Genomic DNA, 20,502 nt, shown 5'->3' with positions numbered 1-20,502 from the left:
TAAGTGGTTATATATATAGCTGGCAAAGTAAGTACAAAGCAATGTGAAATATGTTTGTGTCGTCGTACTTCTGCCACAAGCATCAAAACCATGGAGGGATACAGGTAGGACTATGATGGTATACTGCTGTTTCAGTGACTCACAGGTCCCCAAAGCCAGGTATGGGAATTGGTAGGGTTCCTACAGACCAATAAGGTGTTGGGTTGATCCCACTTAATACCTAGTGTTAGTCCTTGAGTTGAGGGTGGGCCAGCAGTGGATTCATTTTTTTCTCAGAGAGAGGGGTAGTGTGCAGTGTGAAAATCAGTAAGAATCTACAGGTATTCCTCTAGGGGTGTTCTTGCACTAACAGTGGGTTATGCACTTTTCAAAGGGGAGAACTCAATAGATACTGGCAACAGCAAACCTGCAGAAGAAAGGAGAACATGTCTGAGGGTGGAACAGGTATGGCATATTGGTGGTGTAGGGATGTCTGGTCTGAGAGTTCTAATGTAGGAAGGTTGCTTCTAAATATTAGTTTCTTCAAGCCGGTAGTTTTCTGGGAGGGAGGCAGTGTGTGACATATCAAGACATTTGCTGGAATGTGAGGTCACGTGCCATGGTTGGGCAAACAGCTCCGCCACTTGTGGTTGAATTGATCTTTAGATATATATGTAAAGATCACTGCATCTGAGAGATTCTATCTCCCAAATGCTTTCCTAAATGCCTCCTTTACATCCTTGTTCCTCAGGCTGTAAATGAACGGGTTCATCATGGATGTTATGACTGAGTAGAACACAGAGATAATTTTATCACCTTCATTCATTTTTTTGGAGTTTGGCCTCATGTAGGTGAATATTGTTGATCCATAGTAGAAGATAACGACAGTGAGATGGGAACCACAGGTAGAGAAGACCTTAAATCTCCCCTCCCCTGACTGCATTCTCAACACAGTGGAGAGGATGTTGCAGTAGGAGATCAGAATAAGGGAGACAGGAAGTAGGAGGATAGCCACACCCACTGAAAAGAGGGCCATCTCAGCTTTGTAGGTGTTTGTGGAAGCCAGCTTCAGAAGTGCAGGAGGTTCACAAAAGTAATGATTAATTACATTTCGTCCCTGGTACGGGAGACACAAAGTAAATGTGGTATCTACCAGAGACACAAATGTCCCGCTGACCCAGGATGCTATGGCCAGCTGGACACAAACCCTCTGGGTCATGATGGTAGAGTAGTGCAAGGGCTTGCAGACAGCCACATAGCGGTCATAGGACATCACTGCTAGAAGTGAACTCTCTGTAGCCCCAGCTACTAAGAAAAACACCATCTGAATTGAGTATCTAGCAAAGGAAATGGTCTTTCTCATTACCAGGAAGTGGAGTAGCATCTGAGGAACAATGCTTGTAGAGAAACAGAGGTCAGCAAAAGACAGGTTTTTAAGGAAAAAGTACATGGGAGTGTGAAGTCGGGAGTCAGCATTAACTAAGACTATGATGAGCAGATTCCCAGATACAGTCAGTAGGTAGATGATGAGAAATACCACAAACAGCAGGACCTGAGTATGCTGATCTGAAGAAAGCCCCAGCAAGATGAATTCAGTCAAATAGGTTTGGTTTTCTTTGCCCATTAATGCTTATTCCTACCTACAGATCAGTATTAACAGAGTACTGAAATCAAATCCTGAAAGTACAGGTTTCAATGGAAGATTTTTTTGATTAAAAAAAAAAATCTTGCAAACAAGACATTTGATTTTCTAAAATTTCGTTATGTTCCTATTGAAGCCATCTGATTGGTAGGCACAGCAACAACAGAAATGTGCCCCCCCTCCCCCCCAGCGATCCTTGCTGTCAGGATGCTATCAACCACATATCTATCATTCAGCAATTTTGCAGATAAGGTCGAGAAAGGTCTTCATAGATAATTGTACATTGTGTATCTAAACTGAAACAGGATGCTAACATATTATATGAACTAGAAAAACATAAGCAGTTCTCCTTTTATTAGAAAGCCCAAGTTTTTGGTTTTGTTTTGTTTTTCTCTAGTTTATTTTCAGACATCAGGCTTTAGCTCTCATATCTTTAAAAGGCAGAGGATTTTCCATTATGTTTCAAAGTGATTCTTTATCATCCTTCCAAGCAAGGAGGGGAATTTTAAGAGACCATTGCAGACCATGTTATAATCCACAATACTGGTCCTTTCCCAAACTCTTCACTGGATTAGAGAACCAAGGCTTCCTGGAAGTATTCAAGAGTAATGTAATAGGACCTCATCATCATGGAGCCAAGTGGGTGTGGATGAAGTCACACTCAGGCAGCACTACACACTACGGTTGGAAGGGCCCTTTGTGGAGACCTGAAGTGGTCATAACAGCTCTCTGGATAGTTTCAACATCTTATCTGGAATAAGTGTTCACCCTCATTTATGCTACAGTTTGTACCACAATATGCAATCAATTGGATGGGTACATCTGTGGGAAATCCAGGCACTGGTCCAACTCTCTAAAGTCAGGCAGGAAACATTATTCAAAGGATTCACATTGGTGTACATCAGCAAAATGCAAGTAATAAGATGTCTGGATCAAAGATAGTGGGAAAGTAGGTTAGAAAAAGTTAGGGAGGGCAGCAGGGCCATAGGCAAATAAATGGTTGGAGATCAGGGCTAGTGTCTAATATCCCTGGGAAGAACTGAATTACTAATCCTAGAACTGCCAGTTAGAAAAAATGAGGAGAATTAGGGCAGAAGATCAGCTCTCTTGGCAGAGCCACCTTGGGACAGGGGACGTCAAAGGCTGCAAACATGTAAGGGTTTCTTCTCTCACATAAGACCCGATGTCTTGCTGACATTATAGGAGAAAAGTAAACAGAGCAATTATGTCTGGACCACAGGCTCATGAACCACCATCTATGATTTGATTTCAAGACTGCTGTGTGAGAGTGAGATTCTATTCATGTATTCCCATTCATATTCGATCTGGAACTGGGTGCAGTCTGAACCTAAATGAATGTCCATTGTCTCTGGGGGATCAGAAAAGCAGAGTCAGGGATTCCTTTGAGAGGCTAGCAGATTCAAAGGGGAAAGATCTCTCCTTTAGCTTCAGTGTGCAGGGAATACACAAGAGGATCAATGAAAAAGTCTGTGACATCAACAGTCAGAATGATCTCTTCCTATAAGTCACAGCTTTTAAAACTGAGGTATAACATTAATGGGTGATAAAGTACATTTAGTGAGTTGTAATCAGTATTTTTAAAATCCGAAATAGAAAATAAAATATAATCTCTTGTAATAATAATTTTACAAGAGAACATTTGTTTCTACTTTATGTAAATGTGTGCTTGAGTGTGTATGTGTTCTGGGTTACAGTGTAAACTGTGTTTCTTATTAAGGTCGTTATCAAAAACTTAAAAAAGAATACTTCTATAAATCAAAAGTTCTTAATGTCCAAGAACATCAATAAAATAATCGACTACTGACCCTATTTTCCAATAATTATTAAGTGCATTTTTCACTGCTTTATTATGGTAAATTTCCATTCAGTGAACTGTGCATATTTTATGTGTAAATTTGATGAGTTTTGGCATTTGTATATAATAATATGCTTTTTAAAAGCACTTGTTAAATTCTACATGATTATTTATTTACAAGCCTGTCTCTCTGTCAAAGCTATGAGTTTATTCAGGGAATAACCCTATCTCACTCTATACTTCTGTGTTGTTGCTGTTGTTAGTTGCCACGGATTCAATTTTGACTCATGGTGACCCTTCTCCACTGGGTATATGATAAATTTTCAAGAAATGTTCACTGGCTGATGGACAGAATGAATGCATCCAGGAATGCATGAACTCCTATACACACACACAGAGGCACTATCATACACATGCACACAAACTCTCCTAAGCACGAATCATCCTCTCTAAAGCATAGTATGAAAGTTGGAAGGTACAGCAAATAGTAAGCCATGTAGGTGATCCCCTTGGAAAGGGCAGATTCCATGACCAGGCAGAAGGAAAAACATCAAGTGGCTGTGATCACCTGGGCTACTGGTATAGGCAAGAGGGCATCAGTTGTATTCTTTTAGTTGGGTGAGATCTTCAATTTGTAACCCCTTTCTCTTCCTCCTCATTCTGAGCCCCAGAGAGGATGTTTCCAATGTAACAACCAGAATACTAGGGCAATGGGGCAGGCAATACCCACATATCCAACATTATCACTAATCTAGCTAGCTCCTTCCCACTTTCCAAGCAAGAGATGCCTAATCGCGAACACTCTGTCTTGCATCTCAGAGAGCCCCCTGTGAGCCCAGTTAGTGTCATCAAGAGGAAAGAGTGGGGAAAATAATGGAGGAAGAGAACGCCAAAGGTGAAAGGGCTGAAAGATCAGAGAGCAAGAGAGATTCTGGTGGCTGAAAAGGGTAGCTAGTCTGAGTGACTGTGGTCCTTTAGCTTTCTTTGGGGCTCTCAGCACATACTGCTCCTTCTCCCTTCCCCACCCTCCAGAAGAGCCCAAGATTTCTAAGGCTGAAGATTACAGAGGAGAAGGGAAAAAGGAGAACCTCTTCTCCCGAACAGACTATGAGATGTAAAAATAAGGATGTGGTCCTTCTTCCAGGATAGACTCAGGATTTCTGACTGTGGAAAACTTGATCCTTTGAGCATCTCACTCCTTCTTACCTGGAGGTCTGGGATGAGTTTGTCCTAGAGATGGGGCACTTCAGGTGGGGAGATCTCAGAATGAGTGCAATGGGGTGAGATCCAGGGATACAAGCTGCAGATCCGTATTATGGTTCTGGGGCCCACTGATCCTCAGCCCTCTCTCCTGACACCTAGGCATGAACTGGGCTTCGCAATGGATTCCAACCCAAACTCTTGAGGTCTTCTTGGCTGAATAAATACTTTGTAAGCACAAATCTTGAACTGGAGCTCTTCCAAAGAGAAAATCTTAAAAGATGAGGCCCTGAGAGGTGAAGTAAACAAGACATTCCCTGGAGTTCTCCTTAGGAACAGTTCACTTTATTACCTCTATACACAATGAGATGTCTTGGGACTTTTTTTTTTTTTTGTAATCATACACTGAATTCCATGAATCTGCTCTAATTTCCAATTTTTGCTTAGATGAAGAAAAATTTTTGGAAGCTCTGGGCCAAGAAACCATCCATATCTGTCCCTTCTTTAATGCAGTGTAAGGTGTATGCACACAACTTTTAGTTTAAATCCTGAGAAAAACAGAAATTTGCACTGCCCTTCTATTTATTTGGCACCCTGGCGTCACAGAGGCTAAGAGTTAGGGCTACTAACCAAAAGGTCAATAGTTTGAATCCACCAGTTGCTCCTTGGAAACCCTATGGAGCAGTTCTACTCTTTTTTATAGGGTCACTTTAAGTCGGAATCGACTCAGCGGCAATGGGTTTGGTTTTGGTTTCTATTTCTCTATTAAAATTACTGCTCATTTGAGGATGCAGTGGCCTCTGTTAAAATGTCAGCTTGTCTTAAATAGACAGGTTTGAGATAATTTCCATAAAAATCAAGTAACCAATTCACATGCCAGATAAAGAACACATCCATATTTTTCTGGAGATTGCTACATTGACATTATTCAATGTTTCATTTTTCTCATCAATTTTTTTTCTTTTCCTGTTGCTTTTTGTTTATTCAAATCAGTTTGCCATGAATATGTATTCGAGCTGTCATTGTGTTGCAAAGAAAATTTTATATTTTGATGTTTTCCGTTTAATAATATTCAAAAGTATTTTAAGTTCTAATTAAGTAGTTAACTATTATCAGACATTTACACAGAATTTACAAGTTTTGACATCCTGTCTATTGAATAGGATTGGTACGAAAGAAGACTTTGAAATTTCAAGTTTGGAAGTCTGAACGGATGAGACAGAATTATGGTAACTATCTATTATATTGTTCCCATATTGCAGAAATAAAAACTGAAAGTCACAGAGATTAAGTCACTAGTTTACATCAAACAGAACTGAACTAAGCTGGGTCTCTAATCTTGGTCTTGTCCTAAAATGCTCTTTCTTACCTCTTGTACCACTTCCCAGTCTGTAACCCTGTGAAATGGAGATAACATTTGTTCTGCTTATAGCTTTACAATTCTAAAGGCTACAAAAATTAATATTTATGGAACCAATAATGCAACAAAAACTTTACAAAGCAGACTTTACAGGAGGTGCAATAGCCAGAAACTCATAAAAGAGAAAATTTTAATACACTTTTCCCCATTCAAGATTGATCAAATGGACAAAAAATTATTGAGAATAAAGTAGGCCAAAAAGTATAATCAATAAGGTAGATTATATGTATATACATATACACACACATATGTATACAAATATATCTCAAGCTGTAGATTACTATAATAATAATAATACATTATTCCAAATACACATTAAAAATTCACAAATATCGACCATATGTTAGGTTAAAAACACAACCTCACAAATTTTCAATGAATACTTATAAACAGTATACATATATAGTATACTGGAAATTAAGTAGAGGAAGTGAAAGCAAATAGGATGGAGAAAAGAGGTGTAACAGGTAGACTTCTTTATTGGACTTTGCTTCATAAATTGAATTTTTAATCAAGAATAGATTTAAGTAATTATAAAACAAAATTTAAATTTAAAAAAGCAAGCCCAAAAATATGAAATTAATGAATCCAGCTCTATATCCAGTTGGTGGCATAATCACATGGGGGAGAAACTACTTCAAGTAACTTTCACTTCAAACACAGAAATACATTTGTACCTCTTCAGTAGGATACACCCAAAGGGAAAAAAATCTAAACCAGTAATCATGATATCATAAGAGTATTGGCATTTTTATTCTTAGGTGTGTGTATTTTAAGATGAAAACAACTGAGTGCTATGTTGCTGGAATCTGTAACTGGAATATTTCTATGGGAAAAAGATCATGAAGTTAAGTGACCCAATGAATCAGAAGTATCATATGAACTCATGATGTATCGAATTTAGTATGTACTCAAAAAAAGCCTAGAAACACTGAACAATTCTATAGCAATAAGCGTCCTTAAAGGCCAGATTGTGGTCTCTACACAGCATTTCTCTCTAAACAGAAACATGGGCTCCTTGCAGAAACGGCTGACCATGTGCAAGGCAGAAAATATATAAAGTGATCTTGAACATCTTGTCCCACCAGAGAGCAAAACAGTTATCAACATAAATATAACTACCAGGGTTACATCAGAATGATTTAGGAGTAAAGCTGAAGAGGTTCCCACTTGTCCAGTTGGGACAATGTGAATAACGATATGAAGGGCAACTGTAATGGGTTGAAACATATCAGATATGAGTTCATAATAATATAATATTTTTAAAGGAAAAAAAGCTCACTGGTCAACTTTGGATGATGCTAGGAAACCAACTAATTATTTTGAAAATGGATAAAGGGTAAGAACCAAGCACTTATCTTGTTTTTCTAAAAGAACTGTACATCAAGATAACCAATAACTAATGAAGGGAAATTTCTGTTTATATAAGTATTCCAACTGATGTATAAAGAGGGAATAATGGAATTAGAATATCATCAGTTTGCAACTTTCAATTATATAATGGATCTAGGGTGACACCACAAAGAAAGAGATAACCAGATATCATGTGCTGCCTGATGGAAGTACACAAAATACCATCTATGAGTTAGTCTCGCCAAGAGATAAAACTGCAATCTGACCAAGCCTCTGGCCGTCATTGACAATTTGCAGGAAAGAGAGGAGACAGAAGTACAAGTCAAACAAAAGTGGCATCACTAGGGTTGGTGTCACCCAGTGTGGTAACTTATGGTGTCATCGCCCCCACCCCACCCAGGTTGGGAGAGTGGGTGGGGCCAGGCAGCAAACCCTCGACCTGATGGGCAGAGTGGCCAGGCCCCAAGCAGCCTGCCACCCTCCCGTCCCTGCACCCTGAGGTTCACTGAAGCTTCTCTCCTCTCTCATTGACCAAGGAGACCCTTCCTTTCTGCCCAATGCCCTTTGCTGCAGCCCAGGGGCTCATACCCTCACAGGTTGGTGATGGGGTGGGGAGGCAATCAGTTACCTCACTGAGTGTGGCAAAGAGTTACTTCACTGGGTGATGGGTGACACCAAAGTTAGTGACACCACTGCCTTGGCTGCCCCTCCCATGGCACATGGCAGTGCTGACTTGCCTGTAGTCAGCAGCAGACCCTGGAGTCATTTTGGTGTCAGCCCCTCTAACAGTGTTGGGGGTGCCATTTGCACCACTGTAGTTGCACCACTGTAAAACAACACTACAAGAATGTAATGAGCAAAATCTACATTTCAGAGATTCTATTTTTTATTTCTTCAAAAAATAGATATTATAATAAAAATTAAAACAATAGGGAGGAGAAACCTGTAGACCCAGGTATGTCTATCCAGAGTAAAGAATCTAATATTACTTGACTGTACATTCACACTAATAGGGATATAGGAATTGAAAAATTGTGTCATTATGAACTAGTAAAATGTAACATTTGAAACTTTGTTCAATACTGTCTACTTTCTCTCTATATTTTCCCTGCTTTAAATGGAACTACCAAAAAATCTGGCTGACATTCCGTGTGATTGGGGTTAAGACTGTTGTAGGAGTAGAAAAGAGAAGATAAAGTGAAAAATAAGATAATTTTTTATCAGAATAAAAGGGAATTTCAACCAGATCCTCGAATGTGAGTCAGAGAAATGAATGCTTCTTCAGCTGTACAAACATAAAACTGATGGAAACAAAGTCATGTCTCTAAGACCAAAATAGGGCCTTCTCTAGTGTGCAAGATTTCTAGAATTTTGAAAATGTGGAAGGAGATAGCTCAAGACCAGGATACGTGCTCTTATCTAGAAGTTATAGAGCTGTAGTCTCTGGACAAACATACATCACCCCAGTACCCTATGGAGGGCCCTCATCACCTCCTTGTTTCTCAGACTATAGATAAGAGGGTTCAGGGTTGGAGTAATGATAGCATAAAATACAGAGAGGGTGTTGTCCTGTTGGGGACTGTGATAGAAACTGGGAAGGATGTACATAAACATGACAGCTCCATAGTACATTCCTACCACGGTCAGATGAGAAGAGCATGTGACAAGAGCTTTTTACCTTCCCTCACCTGAGGACATGTGGAGGACAGCAACTAGGACAAATGTATAAGAAGCAAGAATAGCAGCAAGGGGAGGCACGAGAAACATTACACCCATCATATACACCATGAGCTTATATCTTGAGGTATCGGCACAGGCCAACTTCAGGAGAGGTGGGATCTCACAGAGCAGGTGGCTGATTTCCCGGGACCTGCAGAAAGGGAACTGCATGGTGTATGATGTGTGTATCAGAGCATTCATGGACGCCGTGATCCAGGATGTAGCTACCATGAGCCAGCAGACCCTTGGCCTCATGAGGACCATGTAGTTCAGAGGATGGCAAATGGCCACATACCTGTCATAGGCCATGAAGGCCAATAGAAGGTCCTCTGCACCACCAAGTGTAAGTTCCATGAACATCTGAAAAGCACAGCCCCCAAAAGAGATGGTGTTCTCCCCACGCAGATAATCCACAAGTGTTTTGGGAGTAACTACAGATACAAACAGAAGGTCCATGAGAGAAAGCTGGCTGAGCAGAAAGTACATGGGAATGTGGAGCCGGACATCTGCTGTGATAACCAGGAGCAGGAGGCCATTGCTGGTCAGTGCTAACATGTATAGGACTGCAATTGTAGCACAGAGCAGTTCAGGAGACCCACTATCATTCAGAATGCTCATCAAGATGAAGCCACTTCCCAAGGTAGAATTCCAGAGCTCCATTCTGTGGTTTCTTTGGTTATTTGGAATTACACAAAATCTATGTGAGGGAGTTCTCATGTGGTTACTGGGGACCTTCTGGTGCTACAATGTTATAGCACTTGGCCAGCAGGAGTTAGTTACACAGTTTATCCAATCGTACTGTATTATTTCATTCATGAATTAACCCGTAAAATACATGCTGAGCACATATTATTAACAGAGAATATTTCTTCCCTACTCCTGTTGTTTTCTTCAATGTGAAGGGAGTTCAATTAGCTCAATGATTCCGGACCTGTCTTTGCTTCCTCATTCCACTTTCTCCTGGGGAAAAAGGAGCAACTTGATCAGATGCAAGAGATTAAAGAGGAAATCTGCACACAAGCAGTCCTACCTCTTTCTCTTATCTCTATTTACTTTTTAGGAGATACAGGGTCTTTGAGGGCACCCAATACATATCACCATTCTTTCCCACCAAAATTCTAACCAGTTGTGACAGATGTTATTTGTTCAGGCCAAAATATCACCTCTATTTAACATAAGGCAGAAATTGAAGAATGTAGCCTATATGTCCACTGACAATGGGTTTCTGCATACCAACCCCAAAGTGGACAAAGTTACCCTTGCAATCACAGACAATGCAGGACCAAGTCAATGCTCCCCACAAGAAAGGACTAGGGAAATAAGGGAACAGATAAGACCAAGACTATCTATTTTATCTTTCAAAAAAATGAGAGATGTTTCTCACTGCTAGTTCTCCAATAAGATTATATTCTTCCTTCTCTCTTGGGAAGGAATGAGGAGAGAGTAAAGGCCAAGTATCTTACACTGATGTTTCCTTGACATGGAAGGAACTTTGGGAGATGGAAAGAACTATCCCCTTCCATGCCTACTGTATGGCAGACATTTTGATAGCTCTTGGATACAGAGTATAGAACATGACATATATGGTACCTGACCACCTTTCGTTATATTCTCACGAGGGGCATTAAAAAATAAGTGTAATTACAAATTGTGAAAAGTTACATAAAGGAAAAGAATAGAAGAGCTTTCTCACATAGATTGGTATTTAAGAAAAAGCCTCCCTGGAAGGGTGAATGTTGAGTTCTGTTTTGAAACATGAGTATAAATTATCCAAATGAAGAGAGGTGAAGAGCTATCTGGGCAGAAGATATAGTATATGCAAAGTTTCTGAGGTAGAAAAGAGCTTGTAATTTATGAGGAACTGAAAGAAGCCTGGGAAAGTGGGTAGTGACTGAGACAAATATGGAGAGACAGGCATGTTTCAAATCATTTTGTACATAACAATTAGTTTTCCATTTCACTCTACAACCCCTAGAGCATGTGAAGTGCAATGGAGAGCTAATCTTTCTGTTTTAAGCATGACATCAGGCAATTTGTGTTTTTTCAAAGATAACTCTTACAGTTGTGTGGAGGAGTAATGGGTAGGAGAGGGCAAGCTTAAAGGCAGGGACATGAGTGCAGAGGTGATTGTGGTCATCCAGGTGAGAGAGATTAGCTTGGACCAGGGAACTCTGGTGTGATAGATTCAAGATACATTTTGGAAGTAGAATCAACGGTAATTCATGATTGACTGGATATGTGCAATGGAAATCAGGCAGGAGAAGATAGGTTGGAGGTGATAAAATGAAGAATTGGGAGAGTGTAAATGAAACCACCATGAAAATGAAGAGTTTATTTGCTCAGCAAGAGTAGCTAAATAGGATGGATGAGTGAAAGGACTAGAGGTACTGACTTAGTGGGAAAGTTTGGAATTCAAGGGCTGTTTCCCTTATCAAAAATATGTGTTTTGCTGACTCCTCTTCATCATGTCCTTCTTATTGCTGGAATGCCAGCCTTCACTCCCTTTTTCTTGATATTCTGTAATAATAATTTATAGCTCATAATTTGACGCTGGGTCTTATCTAAGGTGTTGTGAATAAAACAAAATGCACATTGGTAAAATGAGAATACTAGCCCTATTTGATTGTCTCATCAGTCTCTTACGGTAATTAATGGAGATAATATATATTTTAAAAATCTTAAATAAATAAGTTCTATATGAGTGTGTTATCACGTTATTATTTTCTTATCATTTTATAGTTGTAGTCACAGAGTAGATACTTAATAAATGTGAAGTGTAAGCAATGCAGAGAAGCCAATTCACAGAGATTTGTGTCATCTCTGACTCCAAATACTACTCTTGATTGCACCTCTTAGACCAGAGGTTGGCAAACTATGACTACTAGGCCAACTCCACCCACCTGTTTTTGTAAATAACATTTTACTGGAACACAACTAGTCTATTTATTATATATTCCTATGGCTGCTTTCATACTATGATGGCAGAGTTGAGTAGTTGCAACAGGGACCATATGGCTTCAAAGCCTAAAATATTTATTATCTGGCACATTATAGAAAAAAAGTTTGCCAAATTCATGTCTTAGATTATCTAGACCAACTCATTCCAGAGCACTATTCTGTATACCCAGACCATCTAAATTACCTTTTCCTTTTTTTTAAGTCACCTGGAGAGGCTTTACTCTTCTACTTACTGGGATCAGCCTCACTTACCCTGCAGAAACTCAGCATACTTTATTGGCCAATGTGGTGGGCAGGAAATGTTCTCATCCAAGACTGCTTCAAAGACACATTTTCAAAAGCATCTTTTAAATTCCAAAAGCATATTTTAAATTCCAATCTTACAATAGCTTTTCCAATCATGTCCCATTTTGTTACGTACCCATCACCCTAAAAAACAAACAAAAAAACAAATCTGTTGCCATTGAGTCAATTCCAACTCCTAGAGACCCTACAGGACAGAGTAGAACTGACCCATACGATTTCCAAGGAGCTGCTGGTGGATTTGAACTGCCAACCTTTTGGTTAGCAGCTGAGCTCTTAACCCCTGTGCCACCAGGGCTCCCAAATCACCATTGCAAATCTCAAAAGCAAAGGAGATATTGAACAGGTTCTAAGGCTATTCCAGGAACTCTGTCCCTTATTTCATGGGTTATAACCATAGATTACGACTCCAGAGAGTCCTATGTAGTAATGGTAGTTTTTTCATGTGCCAGATTTATTCTGAGATCTTTCTGTCATGCATCCTGTGAAGAGGTAAAATTATTAAAGTTACTTTACAGCTGAGGGAACTGAGGCACGGAAAAATTAGGTGACTTGCCCAGGATCATATAGTTACTAAGTGGCAGAACCAGGATTTGAACACATGTAATCTGGTGCTAGAGACAAACTTTTAACCACCAACTCATTCAAAACTTTTTATGAAGAACCCAGGGCTTTGAACCAGTTCATTCCAATTCAATTCCCTGATGAGAATTTGCATTTCCATCCCAGATATACTTAATCAGAATCTACAGTTTAACAAGATTCTCAGGTGATTCTTATGGGTGAATCACCTGAGGATCTCTAAAGACTTACCTGGGATTTTGTTAAAATGTAGATTCAGATTCAGTATATTGAGGTGGAAATGCAAAATCTCAGCAGGGTTTCAAACTGGAATGAACGAGTTCCAGGCCCTGGAAGAATCTTAAACCACATGGCACTATTGCCTGAGGACATAAAAGCCTCAAAGCTACATACATTTTGTATATCAGTAGGGAAACCCCATTCTTTTTAAATAACTACTCCAGCTCACCAAGAAATAAAACTGATTCCAAGCAAACAAAATTTGTAGATTTGAATGGAAATATACTAAAGCTACTTAGAGGCAATAAAATACTTATGTAATAGTAAGTTAGTATGAAAATGTGTTAGATTATTCAACCCTTGGAGTGTGAGGGTCCGATTCTTTCTCTAGGTACACTCGTATCCCTGTTGCTGTCAAGCTGATTCCAACTCATAGCCACCCTATAGGACAGAATAGAACTGCCCCATGAGGTTTCCAGGGAGTGGCTGGTGGATTCGAACTGTTGACCTTTTGGTTAGCAGTCAAGCTCTCAGCTACTGCACTTCTTCTTTAGATATAAAGGAGATTCAAAAATTTCCTGCATATCTTAGGTCTGCCTAGTTCGTTTCAACTCTTTTTGGATAGGAACTTCTTTGAAATTAAGATAAGTTCTCTGTAACATTAAGTCTTCACAGGTTTACCTTGAAATTCAAAAATACTTTCAAATTACCAAGTCATCAATATTTAGAGATTGTTCAGGGCGTATAAATAACACATTACCTAAGTTTTGATACTCCCCTTTGAGAGCTCTTTTGGTGGCTCCTGAAAAAGTTTTCAGGGGTCAGCAAACTCCAGGAAGACTCTGGGTTTTTGGGAAACAGAGACCTTATACAACGTAGCCAAATGATATCCCAGCCTGACTAAATTGGTATAATATTAAAACTTTTCATTCATTTAATGTTCAAAAAGCACTTAAATATTTGCTCAAAGAACCAATAAACTTAGTACCTAGTAGAAACATAGAACTTTGCTAGGTATTAGGAGTTTACAGCTGGCAGAAAATTATTGGTCAGTGTTCTTAAGATTCTCACTATCGAGAAGGGAAGACAGACCGCCTAAGCAGATATTCATAATATAATGTGGTATTTGAAGGACTGAGACTTTAGCAGGTCATGAAAAAGTGAAGAAGTATTTCTGCCTGGGGTGTAACCAAGGTGAATCTTATAATTTCAATCTTGGACAAGGAGAAGTAAAAAGGTATGCAGGACATTTCAGAAAGAGGAAATATCATGAATAAGGAAAGTAAGAAACATGAACTATTTAGAATGCTGTTAAATATATTTGCTTCTGGAAAGGGAAAGTGATGAGACTACAAAAGCAGGCAGGAACCAGATTGTGAGACAATTTGAAAGCCACATTCAAAGAGTTCAGATCTTTTCCCAAGAGTAGTAATACCACCAAAAAGTCTAAGGATAGAGAAGAAGAAGATGCTGTTTTCAGTGGCATCACTAGGGTTGATGTCGCCCAGCGTGGTAACTCATGGTGTCACAACCCCGCCGTGGACCTTCTCCTCTACCAGACGACAAAGAAACCTTAGTAATGTTTATTACCAATTTTAATCATAATAATACATAGTAAGTTTGCAAATTTCTTAAATGTAATATTTCTTAGATTATATGAATATTAACAACAAAATTGTTTTGTAAAAGCTTTCTACATTGAATTACATTATTAGTTACATTATCAGTAACTGAGAAGAAGCCTTTTTAAAATAATTTTTTCTTTCTTTTTCTTTAATTACTACTTCATTCTCATAAAAGTTATTAGTATAGGTACACAAATAGTAGTTACCACAATATTATGGCTAAAATACCAGAAAATTTGACAAAATCAATGACTATAAAAACACTAACAGCAGGTGGGGCCAAGACGGTTAGGTGCTTCTTGTGGTCCCTCTTACAAAAAGACTCAAAAATACAAGTGAATCCATTATATACAACAATGTAGGAGCCCTGAACATCAAAGACAAAGATTAAGAGTGGGATTGAGTGGCAGGAAGAGGGAGAGGCAGCTCAGATGCAACAAGGATTTGTCAGACCTGACCTGGCCAGAACCCTGCAGACTAGATTGGCTAGCACTTGAGGACTGAGGCAAGCAGTAGTACTCAGCATGCATTTTCCACACTGGGAAAAACTGAGCAGCAGAGAGTCTACTCAAGCCTCTGGAACCAGGGAGAAGTGTGCTGAATCAGCAAAAGATAAAGCCTCTAATCTACCCCACAGCATAAAAAAAAAAAAAAAAAAAAAAAAAAAAACCTTCCTCCCCACAGTGAAATACCTCTCTCCCATTCACCTACCCCCTCCACACTCTGCTCCAGGTCCTGGTCCACCTTCAGCAGTTTCTGTGCCCCCTGGGCTGAAAGTAGGACCTTTCACCCGTCCTGAGCTACCCTCCCAGCTTTGGAGAAGGAACAAATTAACAGACAGGAAAAAATAATCTGCCAGCTCTCCTAAATGGGGAACTCAAGGCAGGCACAGCCCCCTTGCCTAGGCCAAGACTTAAGGGGTCCACAGACCTTGAATGCCTTTCACCCTTGCCTAGACCTGTGTGGGCCCATTTCAACAGTGACAGCACTAATTAGTACAGTACAACAGGGTATATACCTATTTTTAACTGCAACAGCTAGGGAGGAATGGCAGATTCCTGACATTTGACACTGCCCAGTCCATTAAGCAAGATCCTTTCCAATCCACATCAAGGTCCTGAGGATAGGTGGTTCCACCCATTCCGCCTAACCACCCATGACAGAGGTCTAAGAATAACGGGTGCCTCCCAGTCCTTACAGCCAACACCACTGGGTGCCCAAAGTCTGGCTTCAAAGCCCACCCACCTGTGCACTCTGGGGAACAAGGGCATGCCTTCCATCCAGGCACTCAGGGGCAGCCATCAGCCCCCTGCCTTGATCAGCACATGACCCCCTACTGCAGCCAGACACCTGTGCCTATTCCAATCACTCTTGCCCATCTAGGACTGTAGGTGAGACTATACACCACACACTTGGTGACCAACAGCTTGGACATCTGAGCTGAATCCACACAAGGAAAGTTAATGGACTCTTGGGCTCACATATCTCGTAACAGCTCTAACCACCTGATGACAGGACGTAAAAGGTTCAAGAAACCAATAATCAAAGTAGATCACACAGCCAACCTATTTGGGCATACCAAAACAAAACAAGAAGTTAGGGCCAGTAAGCAAACATAAAATAAATAAATATAATTTATTGATGGCTCAGAGACAATAGTCAAGATTAAATCACAGAAACAGGCAGACCACGATGGCTTCAGCAAGTGACCAAAACAAGGAATAAAGAAGCCTCCCACAGGAAGAGAATTTCTTGGAATTACCAGAGATAGAATTCAAAAGATTAACATACAGAGCTCCTCAAGAGATCAGGAAGGAGATCAAGCAAAACGCAGACCAAGCCAAGAAACACACAGGCAAAGCAACAGTGGAACTTAAGATTATACAAGAGCATTATGACAGCTTTAACAGGCTGCAAGAATCCATAGAAAGACAGCAAACAGAAATCCACAAGATTAACAATAAAATTTCAGAATTAGGCAACTCAATAGAAAGTCCTAGAAGAAGAATTGAGGCAATAGAAGTAAGAATTAGTGAGATTGAAGATAAAGCACTTGATACCAACTTATTTAAGGAAAAATCAGATAAAAGAATTAAAAAAACGGAGAAACCCTAAGAATTATGTGAGACTCTATCATAAAGAATAACGTATGAATGATTGGAGTATCAGAACAGGGAGGGATAACAGAAAATACAGAGAGAATTGTTGAAGATTTTTTTTGGCAGAAAACTTCCTTGATATCATGAAAGATGAGGATATCTATCCAAGAAGCTCATGGAACCCCACTCAGGGCAGAGGCCAAAAGAGAGTCACCAAGACATATTATAACCAAACTTGCCAAAACCAAGGATAAAGAGAGAATTTTAACTTGCCAAAACCAAAGATAAAGAGAGAATTTTAAGAGCAGCTAGGAATTAAAAAAAAAAAAGCTAAAGGGTCAGCAAAAAAAAGGAAGCCCCTTAATAAGACAGATTGACTCAGTGGCTGCAACAATAGGCTCGAGCATAGCAATAATTCTGAGGATGGCACAGGACCAACTAGTGTTTCCTTCTATTGTGCGTAGGGTCATTATGAGTCAGAACCAACTTGATGGCACCTAACAACAACAACAACAGGGATAAACAAAAAAGTTATCTACAAAGGAGAATCAATAAGACTAATCTCTGACTACTCGGCAGAAACCATGAAGGCAATGGAGTGATATTTACAAAGTCTTGAGGGAAAAAAAAAATTCCAACTAAGAATTATATATCCAACAAAACTGTCTCTCAAATATGCTGGTGAAATTAGGGCATTTCCAGATAAAGAGAAGTTAAGGGAATTTGGAAAAACCAAACCAAAATACTAAAGGGAGTCCTCCGGTTAGAAAATCAGTAACATCAGATAACAACCTAAGACTAGAATACAGGACAGAACAGCCAGATATCAACCCAGATAGGGAAGTTACAAAAATAAATCAAAGCTAAAACACTGGAAATACGAAAACAGAGAAATCAGTATATAAAAGACAACAACATTAAAACAAAAAGAGGGACTAAATAATGCAGTCACAGAAGTTGCATATGGAGAGAAAGCCAAGGCGGTATCAAGAAATAAAACATTGGTTTGAACTTAGAAAAATAAAGTAAATATTAGTGTAATTCCAAAGGAACCTAACAATCCTACAGTTCAAAAAACAAACAAACAAACAAAAAAACACCAGCAGCAATGAAAACAACAGTCTGTGCTTGTAGCCTGCAAAAGAAATCATGTGATTCAAAGCAACATTGTAACTGGGTAATAATGACACCTCTGACCAGAGCATATTAGAAGGTTTTCAAAAGTAAATTAGCATAAAGTTTTAGGCTTGCAGGTATATTGATACACGTATGCTGGGCTTATGAAAAATGTTTTTGATGTTATAACTAACTACAGGGATGTATTTATAAAAAATAATAAATTTCCACTGAAACATTGCACAAAAATATGATAGACAGTCATTTTGGCATCACTCCCTCTGACAGGTCCATACCGCCTACATCCCTCTAGTGATGCCTACGCTTGTTTTTAAATTTGTTGAGGAGTTTGGGGACACCCCTGCCAACGTGTATGGCAGATGCTTTTGATACAAATCCAGGTCCAGGAAGAGCTATTGACAGGAGGTCAAAGATTTGGCAGTCATTTGCAAATCTGTGGTGGCTGGAATCACTAAATGTGCATAGAAAAGATCTGTTGGCTAAGGATGAAACCTAAAAAAAAATTTAAAATATAAGAGATAAGCAGAGGAAGAAATACCAATGAAGGATTAAAGAAAGGGCCAGAGAACAAAGTTACAGACACACTTAAATAAGAAATGCCAGGGGAATGCGGCCTTATGCAAGCCAAAGAAGAGAAAGTTTTGAACAAGGTTCAAGAGAAGGCAGGAGGGATGTGTTCCAGGATAGTAATTGAGAAGGTGGCCTTGAACAGAAAGAGGTGCACTTTGTATTCTTAGATAGGGGACAAGGAACTGAGGATGGATATGAATATTTATGAATTGATGGAAGGAGGAAGAAAACCAGGAGAAGCTGGTGGATTTGAAAGTGATTACATCTGATGAACTCAATATTTTCAGTTAAGGAAGAAATATGATTATCTTGTAAGGGTTAGAATGCTAAGTATTTATCATGGAGCTGAAGAAAAGCTAAAGGCTTAGATTCTTGATGAGAAGAATGGGAGATGCTGCTAAATAAGAAAAAGCAAAAGTACTTCTTGGTAGGCATTAAGGGCGTGGCTAAGGTTTGAGGACAGGAAATATGTACTATCACTATTTTTAAGATATTTTTCCCCTCTTACCTAGGTATAAAATCATTGAAGCTTTGTAAAAGAGATAAATGTAAGAGATTAGAGATCTAAGGGAACTGAACAAACTGGAAAGAAAACCTTCAAGTCCCAAATCATGGAGTCCAAGTTGGGTAAAGACAACTAATAAGTAAGAGAAAAATAATAGAAATATCAAGAAACATGTAGTTTCGTTGAAGTTGAAGAAAAATTGTAGGAAAACTAAGGCATGTAATAATTGGAAGAATGGGAGTTATGCTTAAAGAATTGAACATGCTGCTTAAGTGTCAGAGGTAGAGCAGTAACAAATAAGGACAAAACATATAATGAAGCCATGGGTCCCTGAAATTGTCTAAACACACAAGTTATTTGAGTTGAAGAAAATAAAAAACAACAATAGGTCATTCCCAGAGACAATACCATAAGACCTACCAAGAATTTCTGAGAACACAAACTAATGTTCTGGGGTAGGAGAGTGAGGGTAGGTGGGGAGTAGGAAATTGGGCCATGGAAGAGGAAGAACAAATAAATATGAAGAGAAGAGTAGCAAAAAAGACAGATAACCATTTAGCATTTGGGTGGTGATCAAAAATGCCAGAAGTGTGAAGCCTCGTGAGTTTGGTGACCTCGAGGGCATGACTTCCTATTAATTCAACTTTCTTACTCTCTCCCAAATTAGACTGTCTTTTCTACAATCTTATCAATTCGCTTGGAGATTTTCTCCCACCTGAATTACTACCAAGCAAAACCAAACCTGTTGCCAAGCAGTCAATTTCGACTCATAGCGACCCTATATTTCTACCCTGTCCCACAGGGTTTCTGAGGAGCAGCTGATGGATTCAAACTGCCAGCCTTTTGGTTAGTAGCTGTACCTCTTAACCACTGCACCGCCGGAGCTCCTGAATTACTACAGCAGCCTCCTAATTGATCCCCCTGACTTTAGTCTCACTCTCTCCCATCCATTTTCCACAGTCTGGTGTTATAGAAATCTCAAAATTACAATTTTAATGCCTTTAGGACTAGCTCCACTCTTGGCATATTATACAACATAGTTGATGGTCTGGCTAGGATGGTCCCTTCAGTCTCGTTTATTACTATGGTCCCTATTCCTTCCTTCACCCTCCATCCCTATCAGACCCCACTTCCAGCCACAGTTATCAATTTGCAATTCCCCAGGAAACTTGCCTCTAAGCCTTTGTACCTGCATCCCCCTCTGCCTAGAATGTCCCCTTTCTTTTCTCTCTTACCCTATCTCATGTCCCTAATCCCTTCGACTGGCTAAAGCTTCCTGCTACTTCAGAACATCAGCTGTTGTTACTTCCTGGAAGTTTGCCTTGCTTTGTACAGCGTGAGTAGCTGTCCTGGCTAATGTACTCAAAGATTCTTG

At 39.5% G+C, this 20,502-nt stretch overlaps 1 protein-coding gene and 1 pseudogene across 1 annotated transcript; both read right to left on the bottom strand.

The window, feature by feature from the left end:
• Positions 1–248: 248 nt before the first annotated feature.
• Positions 249–1,795, bottom strand: LOC100663416 (olfactory receptor 2D3-like). The gene has a single exon (XM_003412046.3). It carries the CDS (start codon positions 1,601–1,603, stop codon positions 680–682), a length of 924 nt encoding a protein of 307 aa, XP_003412094.2. The 5' UTR covers positions 1,604–1,795; the 3' UTR covers positions 249–679.
• Positions 1,796–8,486: 6,691 nt separating this feature from the next.
• LOC100663134 (olfactory receptor 2AG1-like) lies at positions 8,487–10,362 on the bottom strand (annotated as a pseudogene).
• Positions 10,363–20,502: the final 10,140 nt, after the last annotated feature.

This window comes from Loxodonta africana, chromosome 7, assembly GCF_030014295.1.
Source record: "Loxodonta africana isolate mLoxAfr1 chromosome 7, mLoxAfr1.hap2, whole genome shotgun sequence".
Lineage (NCBI taxonomy): Eukaryota > Metazoa > Chordata > Mammalia > Proboscidea > Elephantidae > Loxodonta > Loxodonta africana.
The sequence above is the reverse complement of the archived record's forward strand: the minus strand, read 5'-3'. Positions and strand labels throughout refer to the sequence as shown.